The 17298-nt window shown below is 52.5% G+C and overlaps 1 protein-coding gene across 6 annotated transcripts in view; it reads left to right on the top strand.

Annotated features, from left to right (window-relative positions):
* The window catches only part of Txnrd2 (thioredoxin reductase 2), a 54847-nt gene extending 46172 nt beyond the window's left edge, over nucleotides 1-8675 (top strand). For 5 of the 6 annotated variants that reach the window (XM_052158195.1, XM_052158194.1, XM_052158197.1 and 2 more), the window contains 6 exons: nucleotides 1677-1772; nucleotides 2234-2326; nucleotides 4034-4105; nucleotides 4906-5003; nucleotides 7157-7363; nucleotides 8443-8675. In XM_052158195.1, coding sequence (XP_052014155.1) covers nucleotides 1677-1772; nucleotides 2234-2326; nucleotides 4034-4105; nucleotides 4906-5003; nucleotides 7157-7280 — 483 coding nt within the window. In that variant the 3' untranslated portion in view covers nucleotides 7281-7363; nucleotides 8443-8675. Of the gene's footprint in view, nucleotides 1-1676; nucleotides 1773-2233; nucleotides 2327-4033; nucleotides 4106-4905; nucleotides 5004-7156; nucleotides 7364-8442 lie in introns of those variants that run through there. The other variant, XM_052158198.1, reaches the window with a different exon arrangement.
* The last annotated feature ends 8623 nt before the right edge of the window (nucleotides 8676-17298 follow it).

Raw genomic sequence — 17298 nt, 5'->3', positions numbered from 1 at the left:
TGTACCTCACACGTGCCTCCATCTGTGTACCTCACACGTGCCTCCATCTGTGTGCCTCACACGTGCCTGCATCTGTGTACCTCACACGTGCCTGCATCTGTGTACCTCACACGTGCCTCCATCTGTGTGCCTCACACGTGCCTGCATCTGTGTACCTCACACGTGCCTGCATCTGTGTACCTCACACGTGCCTGCATCTGTGTACCTCACACGTGCCTCCATCTGTGTGCCTCACACGTGCCTGCATCTGTGTACCTCACACGTGCCTCCATCTGTGTACCTCACACGTGCCTCCATCTGTGTGCCTCACACGTGCCTGCATCTGTGTACCTCACACGTGCCTGCATCTGTGTACCTCACACGTGCCTGCATCTGTGTACCTCACACGTGCCTGCATCTGTGTACCTCACACGTACCTGCATCTGTGTGCCTCACACGTGCCTGCATCTGTGTACCTCACACGTGCCTGCATCTGTGTACCTCACATGTGCCTGGTACACGTGGAAGCCAGAAGAGGGCAGCAGATGCCCTGGAGCTCAGTTACAGACAGTTGTTAGCTGCTGTTTGGATGCTGAAACCCAGGTCTTCTGGAAGAGCAGCCAGTGCTCTTCACCACTGAGCCTCCCCTCCAACCCTTTCCACCACTATCTAACTGAGGCTCAGGCCACGAACCTGGGACGTGTGGTTGCTTGGTCTCTGCCTGTTGCTGGTTTTGTTGTTGTAGTCTCCAACTGTAGGCCTCATCTCTATCTTGTTAGCACTGTACCCTGTGTTCTCTCAGAAGAGAGACATTGAGTGTGTCTCAGTCTAGCACACGGTGCCAGGTTGCCTCCAGCCTGTGGCACAGGAAAGCCTTCTTTATTTTAAAATTTCAACACACAGTTTAAAAGATGATTGCAAGCAATGAAGTTAATACCCTGCATTCAGGTCAGGCCAGCAGCTCCAGCGAGCCTAGGGTGAAGTAGTGGTATTGTTTAATGGGGTAAGGTGTGCTCCGTGGGGATGTTTCCTGGGTTACTCAGGCCGGATGGAATGTACTGGCTGGAAGTGTAGTTTATCTCTGAAGATCTCTACTCATTTCTGGAATGCCAAACAGCGTCTGCATTTCCTGCTACAGAGGTGATTGGCAGTGGGGGTCTAAACTGCTGCTAGCAGGAACACCCGAGGCAAGTATACCCTGAGATGAAGTGGTCTAGTGTGGAATGACACTGATTTGGGATTTGTCATGGACTATGACATGCATGTCAAGCTGTGTGTCAGAAACACGTGACATGCTTGGGGCCATATGAACCAGACCCAAGTCACTGGGAAGCATGGGCAGGATCTCTTTGGAGCTCTGTCCGGGCATAAGTACTCCGAGATGATCTGTGTGGCTTATTCAGAGAGAAGCCTGTGCGGCGAGCATGGTGGGGCTGAGCCCGGCTGCTCGTTCCCTCTAGAGACAGGGACGGTAAGCACTTCCCAGGGCCTGGGATCCTCACTGTGGGAAATCAGCCTTGCGTGATGAAGACTTTCAAGGTTGGCACCACTTGTGGTTGCCACAGCCTCACAGCTCATGTCTTCAAAGCCTGTGGCACGGTGTTGTGATCTTCAGCCACTTGCTAGGAGGGTGATGGGTTGGACATGGTCTCTGCACAGGCTGTCTGCAGTAGAGCGCTGTTGTATTCTTCGCGCAGGGGCGGCCGGAGCTGACACCCACAGCCATCAAGGCAGGGAAGCTTCTGGCTCAGCGGCTTGTTGGGAAATCCTCAGCCTTAATGGATTACAGCAATGTGAGTTCCTTTAAAGGACCCAATCCAAGCTAGGAAAGGCTTGGCTGGTTCTTGTGGGGTAAGGCATGTTTGCGCCTATGTGCCTGCATGTACATGAGCAGGAGGGTACAGTCTTTAGGGCCACGTGAGCCGGATCTCCAGTCACTGGGAACTATGAGCAGGCTCTCCCTTGAGCTCTGTCATGGGACCAGCACATCAGTCAGTGTGATGGGTTCAGAGGAAAGCCTGGGTCAGTGAGCTATTCCCAGCAGCTCATTCCCTCTTCTAGAAAAAGGGATGCATGCAGTTAGCTGCTGGTCCAGCCCAGGAACAATGAGTGGTCACCTGCTGTGCTCATGTGTGTCTGGGACCCTGGCCGCAGATTACTGCTCAAGTGTCACTCAGGAGATGCATTTTCAATTTGGGAGAGGGGGTGGGGGAACAACACAAAAAGCATATCTGATTCCAGACCTATGTTCCAGGTTCCCACAACCGTCTTTACACCCCTGGAGTACGGCTGTGTCGGGCTGTCTGAGGAGGAAGCTGTGGCCTTGCATGGCCAGGAGCATGTAGAGGTAGGGAACGCTCCTCCACAGGGCCCCTCTGTGCTTGGAGGTCTGTACACGGGGCTATCTCTGGAGGCTGCTCTTGGAGGGCACAGTGTGGGAAGCCCACAGGACAGGGGTGTCAGGGAGCAGCTCCAGAAACAAGGGACGCTTCCGGCAGCCTTAGTGCACACCCAGCTTCTTCACTCTCAGTCCTACTGAATGTCCCTGCTGCCCTGCTGTCCGCCTGGGTCTCTGGCTGCTGCCTTCCTCTGAGGTCTTATGATCGGTGGCCTCCAACACCCCAGCTAAACTGTATGCACTCGATGCACGTGCCTCGGACATCTGCAGCCCATCCTGCTTCAGCTGCAGGGAGCTTGCAGCACAAGGTCTCAGGTCGGTGCTGCTCTGTAGGGCTCTCCCTAACCCTTAGGGGGCGGTGTCTCCCTTAACCTGAATGGCTCCTCCACCTTCTTGCCCAGTCTGGCCCACTCCTACCCACTTGTACCTCCACCTTCCTGGGACTCTCCTGAGGTTTCCAGCAGTCAAGACACTCGGACTCCCAGCCCAGATTCTGTCTTCTTCCCAAGCTCTTCTAGTGCCTCCAGGCCCGATGGCTCTGACTGGAACCTTCCTCCTAAGCAAAAGGATTTCATTGGGCCAGCGTGATTTGGGAAGTCTGCAGCAGCAGGCTGGCTGTGGCCCCTGGGGTGTCTTCAGAATAGGTTGAGGTGGCTGAAAGCTTTGAAAGCAGCCGCATAGGAGAAACTGGGAGACTTTGGTGTGGGTCTTCCTGTTGCAGCAGCTGTGAGGCCCAGGTCACTAGGCTGTGGAGTTTGCCCGCTCCACGTACCCAGGCCCCTCCATCACGGAGACAGCTCTGACAGGCCTGCCCGCCCAGCACTTTATTTGCTATTTTTGTTAGATTCATCATAAGTACACTGGGACATGTGTTCATAGCATTTTATAATGTTTTATGTTTCATGATGTTGAATGGCCAAACATTCTTGTTTGTTTTTTCTTCAGCTCTGTCTTGCTTAGAACAATATTCTCTGAAGCTCTATTAATTAATAATGGCTGTGTAGCACATGTGGGGCCCTGCTCATTTTTTATATGGTTGCAGCCCTGAACTCACTGTCAAGCCCTTCATGGGTGCTGAAAGCCCTTGTCCCACAGCTCCAGTGAGGCTGGGGCCTTCCCTGCCCCTCCTCTTGGCTGAAGCTCAGGCCAAGCCAGCACCAGCGTGTATCAGGGAGGCCAGGCAGGCAGCCATCTGAGGGCCATTTCTCCTCACATGAGTAGGGTAGGCATCCATACACAGTGATTTACCAGAGGTCTCCCTGTCCCGTCTGCACTGGTCTTGGGAGGCCTGGATCTGCCCAACATCTACTGCTTGGGGACACCCAGTACCAGTACCACTGCTCAGACCACTGGCTCTGTGTCGTATCGTGGCCAGTGGCTCCTCAGCATCATGATGTTGACTCTCCTGTCGTGTTCAATGGGAAGTCTGAGGTCTGGTGGGAGAGGTTCATCTGCAGGCTGTCTGGCTGTGGGTACAGGCTGCCTGAACACGGAGGGCACACTCTACAACCAGCTGAGATGTTTCCACATTTTGTACTCTAACCCTTGGTCCTGAGAACCCTGCCTTCCCAGCACTTTTTCTGTTGAATCTAAGACTATAGACCTGACTTGGGCATGGCCACTGATTCAGGTGCTGGTTTCTCCCCCTCCCCTCAGGTTTACCATGCGTATTATAAGCCCCTAGAGTTTACGGTGGCAGATCGGGATGCATCACAGTGCTACATAAAGGTGAGTGTGTTGGGGGCCAGTGGTGGGGTGCACTGGGACTAAGAGGGAAAAGGCTAGTTACCACAGAGAATGCTCTGATATCCACAGGGCAGAACAAACGGCGAATATTAGTCACTTGCCTCCTGTGACAGAGTGCCTACAGAAGCCGCTTAAGGAAGAAAGTGTTTACTGTGTCTCACAGTTTTAGGGAAGGCATGATGTCAGGAGCTGAAACAGCTGGTCACTTTGCATCTGCAGTCAAGAAGCCAAGGGCTGAATGCTAGTGCTTCACTCACATTTTCTTTTTTATGCAATCTGGATCCAGCCCATGGAATGGTGCTGCCCACAGTTGCAATGGGTAGCCTATGGGGTGTTGCTGCCCACAGTGATAATGGGTAGCCCAGGGGGTGGTTCAGCCCACAGTGATAATGGGTAGCCTACGGAATGGTGCTGCCCACAGTTATAATGGGTAGCCTACGGAATGGTGCTGCCCACAGTTATAATGGATAGCCTACGGAATGGTGCTGCCCACAGTTGTAATGGGTAGCCTATACAGTGGGACTGCCTACAGTCGCAATGGGCACCCAATGGAATGTTACTGTCCAATTATAATGGGTCTGTCCACTACAATCAAGGTAATGTAGGCACTTCCTCATAGATTTTGTCTTTCAGGTGTCTGATAGGTCCTGACAAATTGACCATAAATACTCACTGCTGTAAATGGAAACCTCTGAGGGCTGCAGAGATGGGACATAGCTGGTCCCTATGGTTGGGTGGGTCTCCTGTGGCTAAGTGGTAGTCAAAAACACTGTGGCTTTCAGATGGTATGCTTGAGGGAGCCCCCACAACTGGTGCTGGGCCTGCACTTCCTTGGCCCCAACGCTGGAGAAGTCACCCAAGGATTTGCTCTTGGGATCAAGTAAGTCCTGGCTACTGTAGTTGCTTTCCTCTGTGTTTTGACAGTACAGTTTGTGTTACTTGTTTTGAAAATAGTGGAAGCTGCTGGGTCCACATTTCTGGGGGAGGGGAGTTTATCCATGTCTGTAGCAGGCATCCTTTAGACTGCCTCAGTCATGACAAACACAGTAGGAGGGGGGCTTTCTCTAGCCAAAGGTCCTAGGCAAGGATGGCTGCAGCCCTGGGCATGCCAACCCGAGGGAGGCTGGCCCCCCGTTCTGCAGCCTCCCACTGCTCCTTTCTGTTTCTATTTCCTATGAATTGTCTATGTGTATTTTATGGGTTTCTTTCTAGTGTTTGTGCTACCATTATTGGGTTTCAAGAGCTCTTTGCATGTTAAGAAAATCAGTATTATAAAAAGAGACTTCCAGAAATTCTTCCAGCAACTGACTTGTCTGGGCAGTGATTGGAAATGTGCTGTGGGATTGCCCTGTCCCATTAATCCCAGGGCTCTCCTTGGCCCAGCTGGTCCTGTGGATGCCCTCCTTACCACCATCCACACCTTGCATCCATAGTAGACACTGTCCACACAGGCTCCAGCACAATGTTCAGGAGAAGTCACACCTGGCTCATGGGTCCTATAGTGATTACTCTGGAATAAAGTCCCATGTGATAGCTCTGCTGCAGATCTCCTAAGGACTACAGGCTCATCTGGGACTTTTAGCCCATGCCTGGGAGGACTTTATCACCAACCATTGCCCTACACATTTGTAGGTCAGGTAGGCCTGAGGTTTGCTGTCCTATGATGGATGGGTGTGGCCCCATCTAGGTACCTGGCCCAAATCCCATCCCACTTCACAATCCTCAACACGCTGGCCCTATTCCTCTGTTGAAATCCGCTCCGCCTTGTCCTGAGGCTTCTTATCCCCAAAGCCCCGCTCTTGGCCACACCCATGCTCCTACCCCACTGGGGACCCTGATATCCACACACTCGTCTCCTCTCCACCTTTCTCTATGCTGTCTCACCTCTGTCTCCTTCAGGGTTCTCTCTGCAGAGCCGTGAATACACGGACATGCCACATAGATACACACAAACCCAACAAAAACTCATGCAGCCGTAGCCAGGGACTCAGACACACGGTCACACTGGGCAGCTCTTTCTTCATACACCAAGACCTGGAGTCATTTGGCCATGTTATTAAAATACCAGAGAATGGTTTGGGTTGTAGCAGAGTAACCCCTGAGGCTGTACAGTGCGGTGGTTCTCCACTGCCTGAAGGTGGGGACACTGATGGGTTGAGCATGCTAGTAGAGTGCTCACACTGATATTTCAGACGCGTCAGGAGTCCTCCGTGGGCTCTCCACTAGGCACTCCTGGCTGCATTTGAAGAGTGTGGACCTGTTGTTCAAGTGGAGCACTTACCTGCCGAACCCTGCATTGCGCGGGGCTTGCACATGAGGAGAGCTGTTGGTTTCCACCCTGTACCACCTGCGCCCTGCTGGGTGTCCATAAGGCCTCCCAGAGAGCTAGACTGTACTCACTGAGAATGTGCATTCATGCAGGTGCACATGGAAGGCCCACAGCCGTCATTAATCTATGGATCTTTGGCAGCTAGGCTGGGGCACCTGGGTGGAGGCCAAGAAATGGGCTGACAGTGGAGGCTATTCTCAGAGTTAGTCTGGGCTGGATTACCTCCCTTCATGCATGTACTCTGAGTAGACAGAATGCATCCACAGAACAACCAACCTTCTAGCCTCGTGCTTGGGTGCCATGTGTCATGTGTAGATTTCTGAGCAGAAGAGCTGGCTGGGTGGGTGTAGGCTACCATCAAAAGTGCCTGGGCTGGGCTGCCTTACCTTGGCAGTGATAGAGCAGGCCTCGAGGAAGGGGCAATTGGGACTGGAGAGCAGGCAGCCAGGACAACATCCCAAGGAAAGGTTGGCTAGGAGGGCCTGAGGTGGGCAGCAACTTGGCATTTGTGGATAGTGGGTGTTTGCTGGGAGGTAGTGGGCAGTCTGCCATAGGTATGGAGAGATATTCTTAGTGCTGACTCAGTAAGGAAGTCACACATCTTCCATCTTCTAAGACCTTCCCAAGGTCAGAATGCCAGGGACAGACCCCTCCGCCCTGCCCTTCCCGTTGCCCACTTACCATTCCCCTCTTGATGTGTGCAGGTGTGGGGCGTCATACGCACAGGTGATGCAGACAGTGGGGATCCACCCCACCTGCTCTGAGGAGGTAGTCAAACTGCACATCTCCAAGCGCTCCGGCCTGGAGCCTACTGTGACTGGTTGCTGAGGTTAAGTCACCATCCCTGCTGCACTAAGGACACACAACGTGCCATGTGCCCAGTACAAGGCTCCGCAGACACCTGGATCCAGGTGAGTAGGCTTGAGAAGAGAGTATGAAGCTATCGATCGTCATGGGAGCCGCCATGCTGGGCATGATAGAGATGCACGGCGAGGCTATCTAGGACAGGTCAGGCCATGGGAGCTCAGAAACAGGGCCAAAGGGGGACCATCGAGGCTCCCTGAAGGACACCGTAAGATCCCTGCCTGCCTGGTCGTTGCTGTTCTGACATGCAGCACTGTCACGAGGCTGGGCTCACACATGTGTGCTGGCAGTGTCAGGTGCTGCTCCCGCTGTGCCTTTGTCCCTGCAGTGAGCCTAAGTGCTGGCTCATTTCCTTCTCGCCAAGCGACAAAGGTGGAGGTGCCGCTTTGTTGCTTTGTGCACCGCTGACTGGCCACCATGTGGATGCCCCGGCTGTGGATGCCCCGGCTATAGCTTGTACAGCCAGACTGGCCATGTGGGCAGCCAGAAGGCGCAGTGTGTCACCAGCCATTGTAGCTTTCTGAGGAAAAAGAATTGGCGAGGGCCTTCTGCCCCTGCAGTGACACCTCTGTCTGACAGCAGCCTCCAGAATCCCCAGTTCTTGATCTGCAAGCTACAGCCCAACCTGGTTGTCTCTCTTTGCTGTCACCTCTTCTTGGTCTGGGCCCCTTGGTAACCACTCTCCTTGATGGAACTGAGGGGGCTGTAGAAAGTCTTTTCTCCTCAAGATGCCCTCTGTCTGGTCTAAGCATCCGAGCAGTCGTTCTCTGGCAGGGGCCTGCCTGGGCGGGCGTTCATGCACGTGCTCCAGCACAGCTTCACCAAGCCAGGGCTGCATCTGACACTGAGGGCCCTAGGGGAGCCCTTCCCAGAATAGTATTCCTTTCAGGTTTTTTTCTTCTTCTGTTGTTGTTGTTGTTGTAAAGAGCTCAGTTTATGTTTTTATCAAAATATTTTTGTAGCAACTGCAGTACTCTCTTTGCCCAGTCTGGGTTGGGGGCAGGGTGGGGAGGACTCTCTTCGGGGGTGTATTTTCAGTCTCTCAAGGATCTCTTGTGGTTTGGGGTAACCATGGCTAGGCCAATGTGTGTATTGGCCCATGCTGACCCCCACCCGTTGTTGGCAGGACTGGAAGGCCTTGATGCCTCTCCGCGATCTGAGAAGATGTGGATGGAGCACCGTGTGTCTGCATAGATGGCGTGTGTCCTGCAGGGATGACTGCACCCCTACACCCCCTGGCCAGCCTTCACACACTGCCAGCGTCAGATGATGATGGCCTGGGCAGAAACCCCATGTGGGCTGCCCAGGTTTGAACCCCTGGCAGTTCTGGAGTGCTAATAAAGAGGGTGTTTTACTAAAGCATGCCTGCATGTGCTGTCTCCAGGACTGCCCAGTGTCACATGACAGTAGTTTCTACTCAGGATCTGCTACCACCAGAACCATAATATATGGAGCTGCAGTGTCGTAGACAGCCCCGACCTGACCCTTACCCTGATCTGACCCCTGGTAGGGCCCAGCATTTCCCACCATCCTCATCCTCCCTTCAACTCCTGGCTCAGATCTGAAGACATCTAGGGATCCTACTGCACCTTCTGCCAAGATCTGGCCCTTTCTCGGTAAGGTCTCCGTGTACATCTTGGAGCGAGGCTGGCCTCCTGCAGCAGCCATCAAGGGTCAGGACCAGGCCGGGGGTAGGGTTTGGCAGGGTTGTTGGAGGTTTTCTCTCTGGACTGAACATCATTCACATCATTCACCTCCTTAGGTCCCACTGTGGCCCTCACATCAGCTTGTGGACTGGTTTTGGTTAATCCTCCACATTGAGGCTTGATGGGATGGGGAGAGCCTGTCAGTCACTGCAGGGAGAGACAGCCCTGACAGTGAGAGGCAGGGCCTTGCACTATGCTGAGGCTTTTGCAGAGGCTAATCTCATGTCTTCCTTAAGAAAACATCACTTAGCCTGGCCCGGGAGCCTTGGATGGGACCCTGCTTGTCAGCCAGCAAAGGAATGTGTTTGCACCTTAATGGGCCTACAGGAGCCTGGCTGGAAGGGGAAGTGCGCGGGGCTCTCAGACGCCCAATTAAGACGCCAAGTGCAGAGGCAGATCAGCCATGTCCTATTTAATGCACCACTGGTGGCACGCCCCAGCCTGCCAGGATCCTGGTGTGGTGGGGGGCGGGGTGCTCCTCTAGCTTGAGGTTCTGTCTGCCTCAGAGGCAGAAGAGGTCAACTGACACCTGCTGCTTCAGCCCAGTGGAATGGAAGCCTTCTGGGGTCTGGCCAGGTACACTCTATGGGTACCACAGCTCTGGGGGGCCAGTCCCTGCCATGGGGGCAGGCAGACACCTGAGAGTGGCCTTGGTTGTTGGTGATCGGATAGAGACAACCTGTGACTTGCCCTTTGCACACACTGGCCTATAACTTCTTGCCTACCCAGCCAGCCAGTACATCCATACATTCATGTCCCCCAAGTCCCATTCAGGATAGTTACTGATCTGTGTACACTGCCCCACTCGGGTCCTTCTAGTCCTGCTCTGGCTCCACAGACAACTGAAGGCTCTAAGCCAAGGTCTCATCAGAGCACTGAGCTGGTCAGTACAGCTGCGAACACTGGCCTGGCTATGGGGCCCAGGGGGAGGTTCATGAGCCCACAAAGGCAGCCCAGTGTTCTAGTGAGCCTGAGCCCAGAGCCCTCACTCAGTTATCTGTGGAGGCAGAACAACCCCCCATCAGGGTGAATGTGCACAGACTAGTAACTACGGTAAACCACTCACTGAGGGCTGTTGTGCCTCACACTGAAGGCAGGGCCAGTGGAGAGACAGGACCTATGGGTAAGCTGCGTAGCAACGGCATCTGTCCTAAGGGTCTACCTGACAGAGCAGCATGACCAGTCCCATCTCTAGACCAGGAAATGCAACAAAGACTAAAATGCCCCAGGGTGTGGTACTCCCTAACCCAGGGCCAGGTGCTCCCCTGGGCTGCCTCCTCTCTGCCTTTGCATGTTTTTATGATGCAATGAAAATATGTTTTTGATTCCTCGGATTGTTCTGTGTAACCTGCAATTACCCCCGGCAATATTTTACACACCTCGGCTTGTGGCTCTGGATTGCGCAAGGATATGGGAAGGAGAGGAACGGGCAGGCGCCCCACCCCCTTCACTGCCTGGGCTGTCTTGGGCAGCGCCCAGCTCTAGCGCTTTGCCCTTTCCCACTCCATCTTTACTTCATGCTGTCCTGAGACCCCTGTGTGGTCAGAGCCCAGCAAAGCTCCGGGAGCATTCAGCAGAGGATAGAAAAGGAGCCCAGGGCTCTCAGAGTAACAGTTGCTGAGACTGCACCCCACCCATTCTGAGTATCACAAAGCCCTCTGGGGATTCCGCCTCTACTCAGCTGGCAACAGAGGGCATGTGTGCTTCCTGCTTTACTAGGGGTGACAGTTATCTCCATGTCCTGACTGGGCACCCTTGCCAGCCCAAGTAGACTTGCCTGTAAGAAACAGCTGTGTCTGTCTAAAGCCTCAAATATAAGCTTGTCCCTGAGATCTACATTTTTGTTCTTTGCTACCTTGACATATGACTCAGTTCCATAAGTAGCCAACCCAGCAGTGATGTCCAAGCAGAACCCAGGCAGTGCCACCAGGGTCTAGGCGCTTAGTCCCAGTGTGATGCAAAACCAGTCAAACCAACCTTCCCCACTCCCAGCACTCACATACTGCATGCTTCCTGGAACTGTGGGCCAGCAGGGACTTCTTAGAACAACTGGAGATTGCTGTCCAGCATATCTGTCAGGAAGCCCATGTCCTTCAAGAGACCCAGGATTTAAAGGCCATTGTCACCCCAGGTGGTGGTGGTACACGCCTTTAATCCCAGCACTTGAGAGGCAAAGTCAGACAGATCTCTGAGTTTGAGGCCAGCCTGGTTTACAGAGTGAGTTCCAGGACAGCCAGGGCTACACAGAGAAACCTTGTCTCAAATAAACAGGGCCATGTCACTCTTAAGGCTCAAGGTCTCTGGTTCCTGACCAGAGGCTCTACCACAGGAAACACATGATTGTGTGTCTGTCCTGATTCCCCTTCTGTCTGCCTTACCTGTCTCTTTGGATGCTACTTTCCCTGCACCAAGTAACCTTGACATACTCCAGGCAAGGCACCTCCTTAAAATGGCTGGCCTGGCCTCTGCCTCTCTGTCCTCCTACCTCCCTAGCCAGTCCATCCTTAGTTTCAATTGGGATACACACGGAGACTGAGCCAAGCCACACCCAGACATGAGCGGCCATTCCTGTAGCTTGAGGCCAGCAGGTAGGCCACTGGATGCTCGGGAGTGGACCACACAGGCCTGACTCCATTCGAAGCATCTGTGAATAGATTCTCCATCCAAATGACCTGAGGCAGGCCTGGGTCCTGGGGGCAGACTCCAGCCCAGGAGAAAAGTGGACTCTCCTGGCCCCAAACTTACAGCCTGTGGGTTTCCTAAGTGCAGGAGCCTCAGCCCAACACTAACTGGGAGAGGGGCTAGAACAAGGGTTTCCAGACTCTTTCCTGGTCATCTTGGAAACTCAAGCAGCAGCCTCTGTCTTGGCCAGTGTTCTAGTGCTGTGAAGAGACACCATGACCACAGCAACTCTTAGAAAAGAAAGCATTTGACTGTGGCTTGCTTACAGTTTTAGAGGTTCAGTCGTTCTCATCTGAGGAGAACAGCAGCACACAGGCAGACACGGTGCTGGAGAAGTAGCTGAGAGTTCTACATCTGGTTTCCACAGGCAGCAGGAAAGAGAGGCACTGGGCCTGCTTAGGACCCCGAAACCTCCACATCTACCCGCAGGAACACATTTCCTCCAACATGGTCACACTGTCTAATCCCTCCCAAGTAGTGCCACTCCCTGATGACTAAACATTTAAATATATGAGCCTCTGGGGGCCATTTTTATTCAAAGCACCACAGCCCCCAGATCTGCCCCAATGAGCCTCAGCACAAGATGTCTCCTGGGAACCCGAGCTGAGTACAAGCCTCTGCATTGATTGAGCTGGTCTCATTCTCTGTCCTCTTGTCTCCAGAAGGTGCTGGTTCCCCTGGAAGCCTGGAGCCAGCAGAGTACACGGGGCTTTGATCTTTGATCCAGGCTCAGGCCTGAACTGCTCCTGATGTACTCCCTGAACTAGGCAAAGGCACAAATAAATAGATGGAGCCATCCATGTGTGCCTTGCGCTCACAAACAACAGAAGGCAACAGGAGGGTACTGCCAGGCTCAGTGCCTGCCTGCCCCTCAGGCAGGTGAAGGCCTCCCTGGTGCTGCGAGTGGTTTCTTCCAGGTAAGATGGAGACTCCAGAGTTGTGGAGACACCTCTATCCTGCCATCACCATGGCCCAGTTACTCAGCAACCCTCCCAGACAGGGTAGAGAAAAAAAGTTGCCCAGAGAGACTGGTGAGGGCTTACCCAAAATGTCCAGGATGTGAAATAACTGGCAGAAGATTCTTCAACATGGGCTTCCAAGAGGCCCCCAGAGGACTGGGAGATAGCCCAGCCCACAGGCTGATTGATGGATAGAGGGCTTAAGCCCTGGGGCATTAGGTCTTACTTGCCTTATTTGTAACCCACTTCCAAAGCTCAGGACACATTCCTGGGGTCATGGTTCCTGCTTCCAGAACCCATTATGACAGGGTGAAGTTTTGACAATGACTGAAGACAGTGATTGAGTTTCCATCGGTGCCACACACAGGTCCTTGGTAAGGAACCGCACCCATACTTACCTGCACACCCCGAGCGGAGGGTGGTCCTACCTCTTCGTGCAGTGCCATGCCACATTCATGCCTGCCATCGCCCACCTGGTATGGCCCAGATCTACCAAAGGCCTGAGACTGATGCTGTCCACTCTGGACAGGGAGCTGTCCCGGGGGAGGAGGAACAGAAGGCCCACTTGATGGTAAGCCAGCCGAGGCCATGGCTGCTCAGACATGGGTCAGGCAGCTGCTGGCCCCCCCTCCCGCCTTCCTGTGGAACCACCCAGAGCATCCCTGCTGCTGGAAGGTGGCTTCTGCTAGTTCCCCTGCTGTCCCTAGCCCCCTAAGTCCTCCAAGAGCTCTCATGTTTCTGGTCCACAGCCAAGCACCTGTGATCACAGGGGCAGTGAGGAGACCTTCCCATCTCCCAGGGGCCTGACAAAGCATCTTAGACCTGAGCCTGCCTAATCTCAGCCTGCTGCGCTTTATGATACTCAGGTTACCCTAATCCTGAAACCCAAGCTGGGGTCCCAGGAGTCGTCCCAGTGCTATCTGAGGAGCACACGAGGCCTTCCCAGTAGGCAGTGAGAGGACTCCCTTCATAGGCCTTCTGTGTTCAGTCTGATCTTCACCAGGGACAGATCAGGGTGCTGGGCACTCACAGGCTGGAAATCCAATCCAGATAGACCCGAGGAGTCTCTTGACATCAGACTCCCGGCTGCCTCACCAGGCAGGGTAAGGTCTCGTCTCAGGGAGGAAACTCAAAGCCCAGGGCAGAGGCAAAAGCAATGGGCAAGGCAGACCCAGCCCAAGCCCCTCTAGGATTTCATGGGACAGCAATCAGACCTTGTAGTTCCATAAAATTAAATTTTTTCTCTCCCAATAAAATTGGATATTTTGGGCTTAAAACTGATGATCAAATAACACCAAATGCTTGGGAATAAAGCGGGACCATAAACAAGATATAGTGTGACCTTGTTACATAGCAACTGGGGCTTGGGAGCCAGATGGGCACAGCTCCCTGCCCCAGTGGCCAGCCACTGACCTTGTACTGGTCATGGCCCTGAGAATGAGGACCATGGCACGAGGCAGGAGGTTCCCTGCTGTCTCCTTTGTTCTGCTTATGTTAGAAAGCCACTGGCCAGGCATGACGAGAGCACCTTTTGTCTCCAGCATCTTCACATAACTTCTGTGGAAACAGATAAATTAGCTCCTAACCTATAAGGGTCAAGCTGCACAGTTTTTGCAAATGCTTCTCTGCTTGCAGTTTTTATGGGGTCTCTGCTTGATGTGTGAGGGAAGTACTTCTTAGACCCCCAGGAGTCCCTGTGCGCTGATAGCAAAGCCAGGACTTGGGCATGCCTGCCCTACTGCCCTCAGTACCAGGCCCCAGCCTGAGGGAGAGGGAGGATGGGAAGCAAGACCTTCAGAAAGTTTCAATGGCTCGTTGTTTCGCTTGTGGAGGCTGGAATTGGGCCGACCCATTATAATAATAAAGTTCTAGCACTCAGCCAGTGGCTGGGTTTCCATAGCTTGGGGAGTATTTCGTTTTCAAAGACTCAGGGAGGGAAACTGTGTAAGTGGAGTTTGTGTTCCCATCAGCCTGTTCTTTGCAAGGCCAAGTCTCCGATCCCATGCTTCCTTCACTCAGGTGTTGTGCCTGTCAGCTTCCCAGCGCCCAGGCATGCCAGGGCAGCAAACTCCACTAGGAGAACCAGACACCATGAGAGCGAGTCTTGCCAGCACCAGCCCAGACAGGTTCATTCCACCCCACCCACTTCACCAAAGGCTGCTGTGAGGACCAGATGCCTGATGCCACAGGGGACCAGATGGATCACGGTGGTCCTCTGCCATGGGCATTCTCCTCAGCACACAGCTGACTCTATCTAGCTTTTCTTTTTTGCTTTTGAAACAGTCTCAATGTAGCCTGGACAGTCTGGGATTTCTGATGTTCAAGTCTCAGATTTACAGAGGTCTGCCTGCCTCTGCCTCAAGAACTGAGCCGCCGCCACCAGCTTTTGCCTGGTCTTCCTGCCATGATTTATGTGGCCATCAGAGCTCAGAGGTGTGCTTTAGCCCCCTGCCTTTGTTGGCTTTTCCCTCCTATTGGGTCAGTGCAGGGTCTCCCCTCCTGCATGTTTTCCCAAATACTTGACAAGGTGAGGTACCTGCTCAGGGCTTCTACAGAATGTCCATCCTGTTATTTGAAAGGGTGTTTTTTCTTACCCAAAGAGGTCTTCCATTTATATATATTTAGAGAAAAAAGAAAAACTACCATGTGACTGCTAGGAATTGAATTCAGGTCCTTATTCACTGAGCCATCTCTCTAGCCCCTGGAATTAAATTTTCTTTTCTTTTCTTTTTTTTTTTTTTTTGGTTTTTTTTTTTTCTTTGTTTTTTTCCAAACAGGGTTTCTCTGTATAGCCCTGGCTGTCCTGGAACTCACTCTGTAGACCAGGCTGGACTCAAACTCAGAAATCTACCTGCCTCTGCCTCCCAGAGTGCTGGGATTACAGGCGTACGCCACCACCGCCTGGCTGGAATTAAAATTTAAAGCAGCTATTATAGCCAGACATAGAGATGCATGCATGTAATACCAGTATTTTAGGTAAAGGCATGAGGATCAAGAGTTCTAGGCCATCCTTGGTTCCACAGCAAAATTGAAAATAGCCTGGGCTATATGAGATCTTGTCTCAAAAACCAGAACTTAGGAAAAAAAAAAAAAGAAGAAGAAGAAGCATGAAATTCTTTAACTCCCAAATCAAAGGGAAATGATATGAGACTTGGAATCAGCCTGTTGATATTTCTTAACAACTGTTAGAGGAAACTTCAGGCTTTAAATTATCTGTTCAAGTCAGGTTTGGCAGAATGTGCCTACAGTCCTAGCTATTCAGGAAGCTGAAATGGAAAGATTTCTTGAAGCCAGAAGTTTGGGATCAGTTTGGGTAACTGTGATGGTTTGAATAAGAATATATTTGTGTATTTGAATGCTTGGTCATCAGGGAGTGGTACTACTTGAGAAACATTGGGAGGTGTGGCCTTGTGGAGTGGGCGTGGCCTCGCAGGAGGAAGTGTGTCACTAGAGGTGAGTGTTGAAGTTTCAGAAGCTCAAGCCAGGACCAGGGTCTCTCTTCCTGCTGCCTGTGGATCTAAATACTGAACTCTCAACTACTGCTCAGGTGCCTTGTCTGCCTGTGTGCGCCCGGCTTCCCGCCATAATGATCATGGCAGCCTCTAAAACTGTAAGCCAGCTCTGAAGAAACGCTGTCCTTCATAAACATTGCCCTGGTCGTGCTGTCTCTTCACAGCAATGGAACACTGACTAAGACAGCAATGCAGCATGCACCCATGTCAGGACAATAGAGAAGGAGACATGCAGGAGGAGTAAATACCGTAATAAATACCTCTGTTGAGAAGAACGTCTACATGCTGCTACCTAAGCACTTCCAGAGGATGGCAGAAAGTCAGACTATTTAGAAGATGAAAATAAAAGTGGATGTCAGGGCTGGAGAGATGGCTCATTGGTTGAGAGCACAGACTGTGCTTCTAAAGGTCCTGAGTTCAATCCCCAGTAACCACATGGTGGCCCATAATCATCTGTAATGGGATCTGATACCCTCTTCTTGTGTATCTGAAGACAGCTACAGTGTACCTATATACAATAAATAAATCTGTTTTTAAAAAGTGGACATCAGTAGTATAGGAAGCAAGGCCTGGGAATGTGGCTCAGTTGGTAGAATGTTTGTCTAGCACCCAGGAAACCCTGGGTTTGACCCTGACCCCCATATACTGAGCCTGAGCAAGATGGTACACAGCTGTGAATCTCAGCCTCCTGGAGGCGGAACAGGAGGACCAGAAGCTCATCCTCAACTACACAGAAGTGGAAACCCAGCCAAGACACTGTGTCAAAAAACCCGGCATAGTCTTACTATGTGTGGTGCTGAGGAGCTAGGCTGCAGAACTAGCATCTAGGTGCTGTGGCCAAGTCTGAGGACCTGACTAACCTCTGGGACTTACATGGTGGAGGAAGAAAACCAACTCCCACACGTTGACCTCTGACCTTGAAGAGGTCAGCTCAGGAACTTTGGAAAATTCCACCAGACCCCTCCCCTCCTGGAAGAGAAAGGTCATAGAGCACATAGGCACCCCTTCCCTCTGGAAGGCAGAGGCTAATTACCTTCCTCAGACCAGGGGAAGGGGAACCACCATCAGCCCTGTGGGTGGGGGAGGCCCAGAGCCGTTGGAAGTCCCTGACACCTCATTCCCT

Source organism: Apodemus sylvaticus, chromosome 15 (assembly GCF_947179515.1).
Source record: "Apodemus sylvaticus chromosome 15, mApoSyl1.1, whole genome shotgun sequence".
In the NCBI taxonomy this organism is placed as follows: Eukaryota; Metazoa; Chordata; class Mammalia; order Rodentia; family Muridae; genus Apodemus; species Apodemus sylvaticus.
Note: the sequence above shows the minus strand (reverse complement) of the source record. Positions and strands in the feature narration are given on the sequence as shown.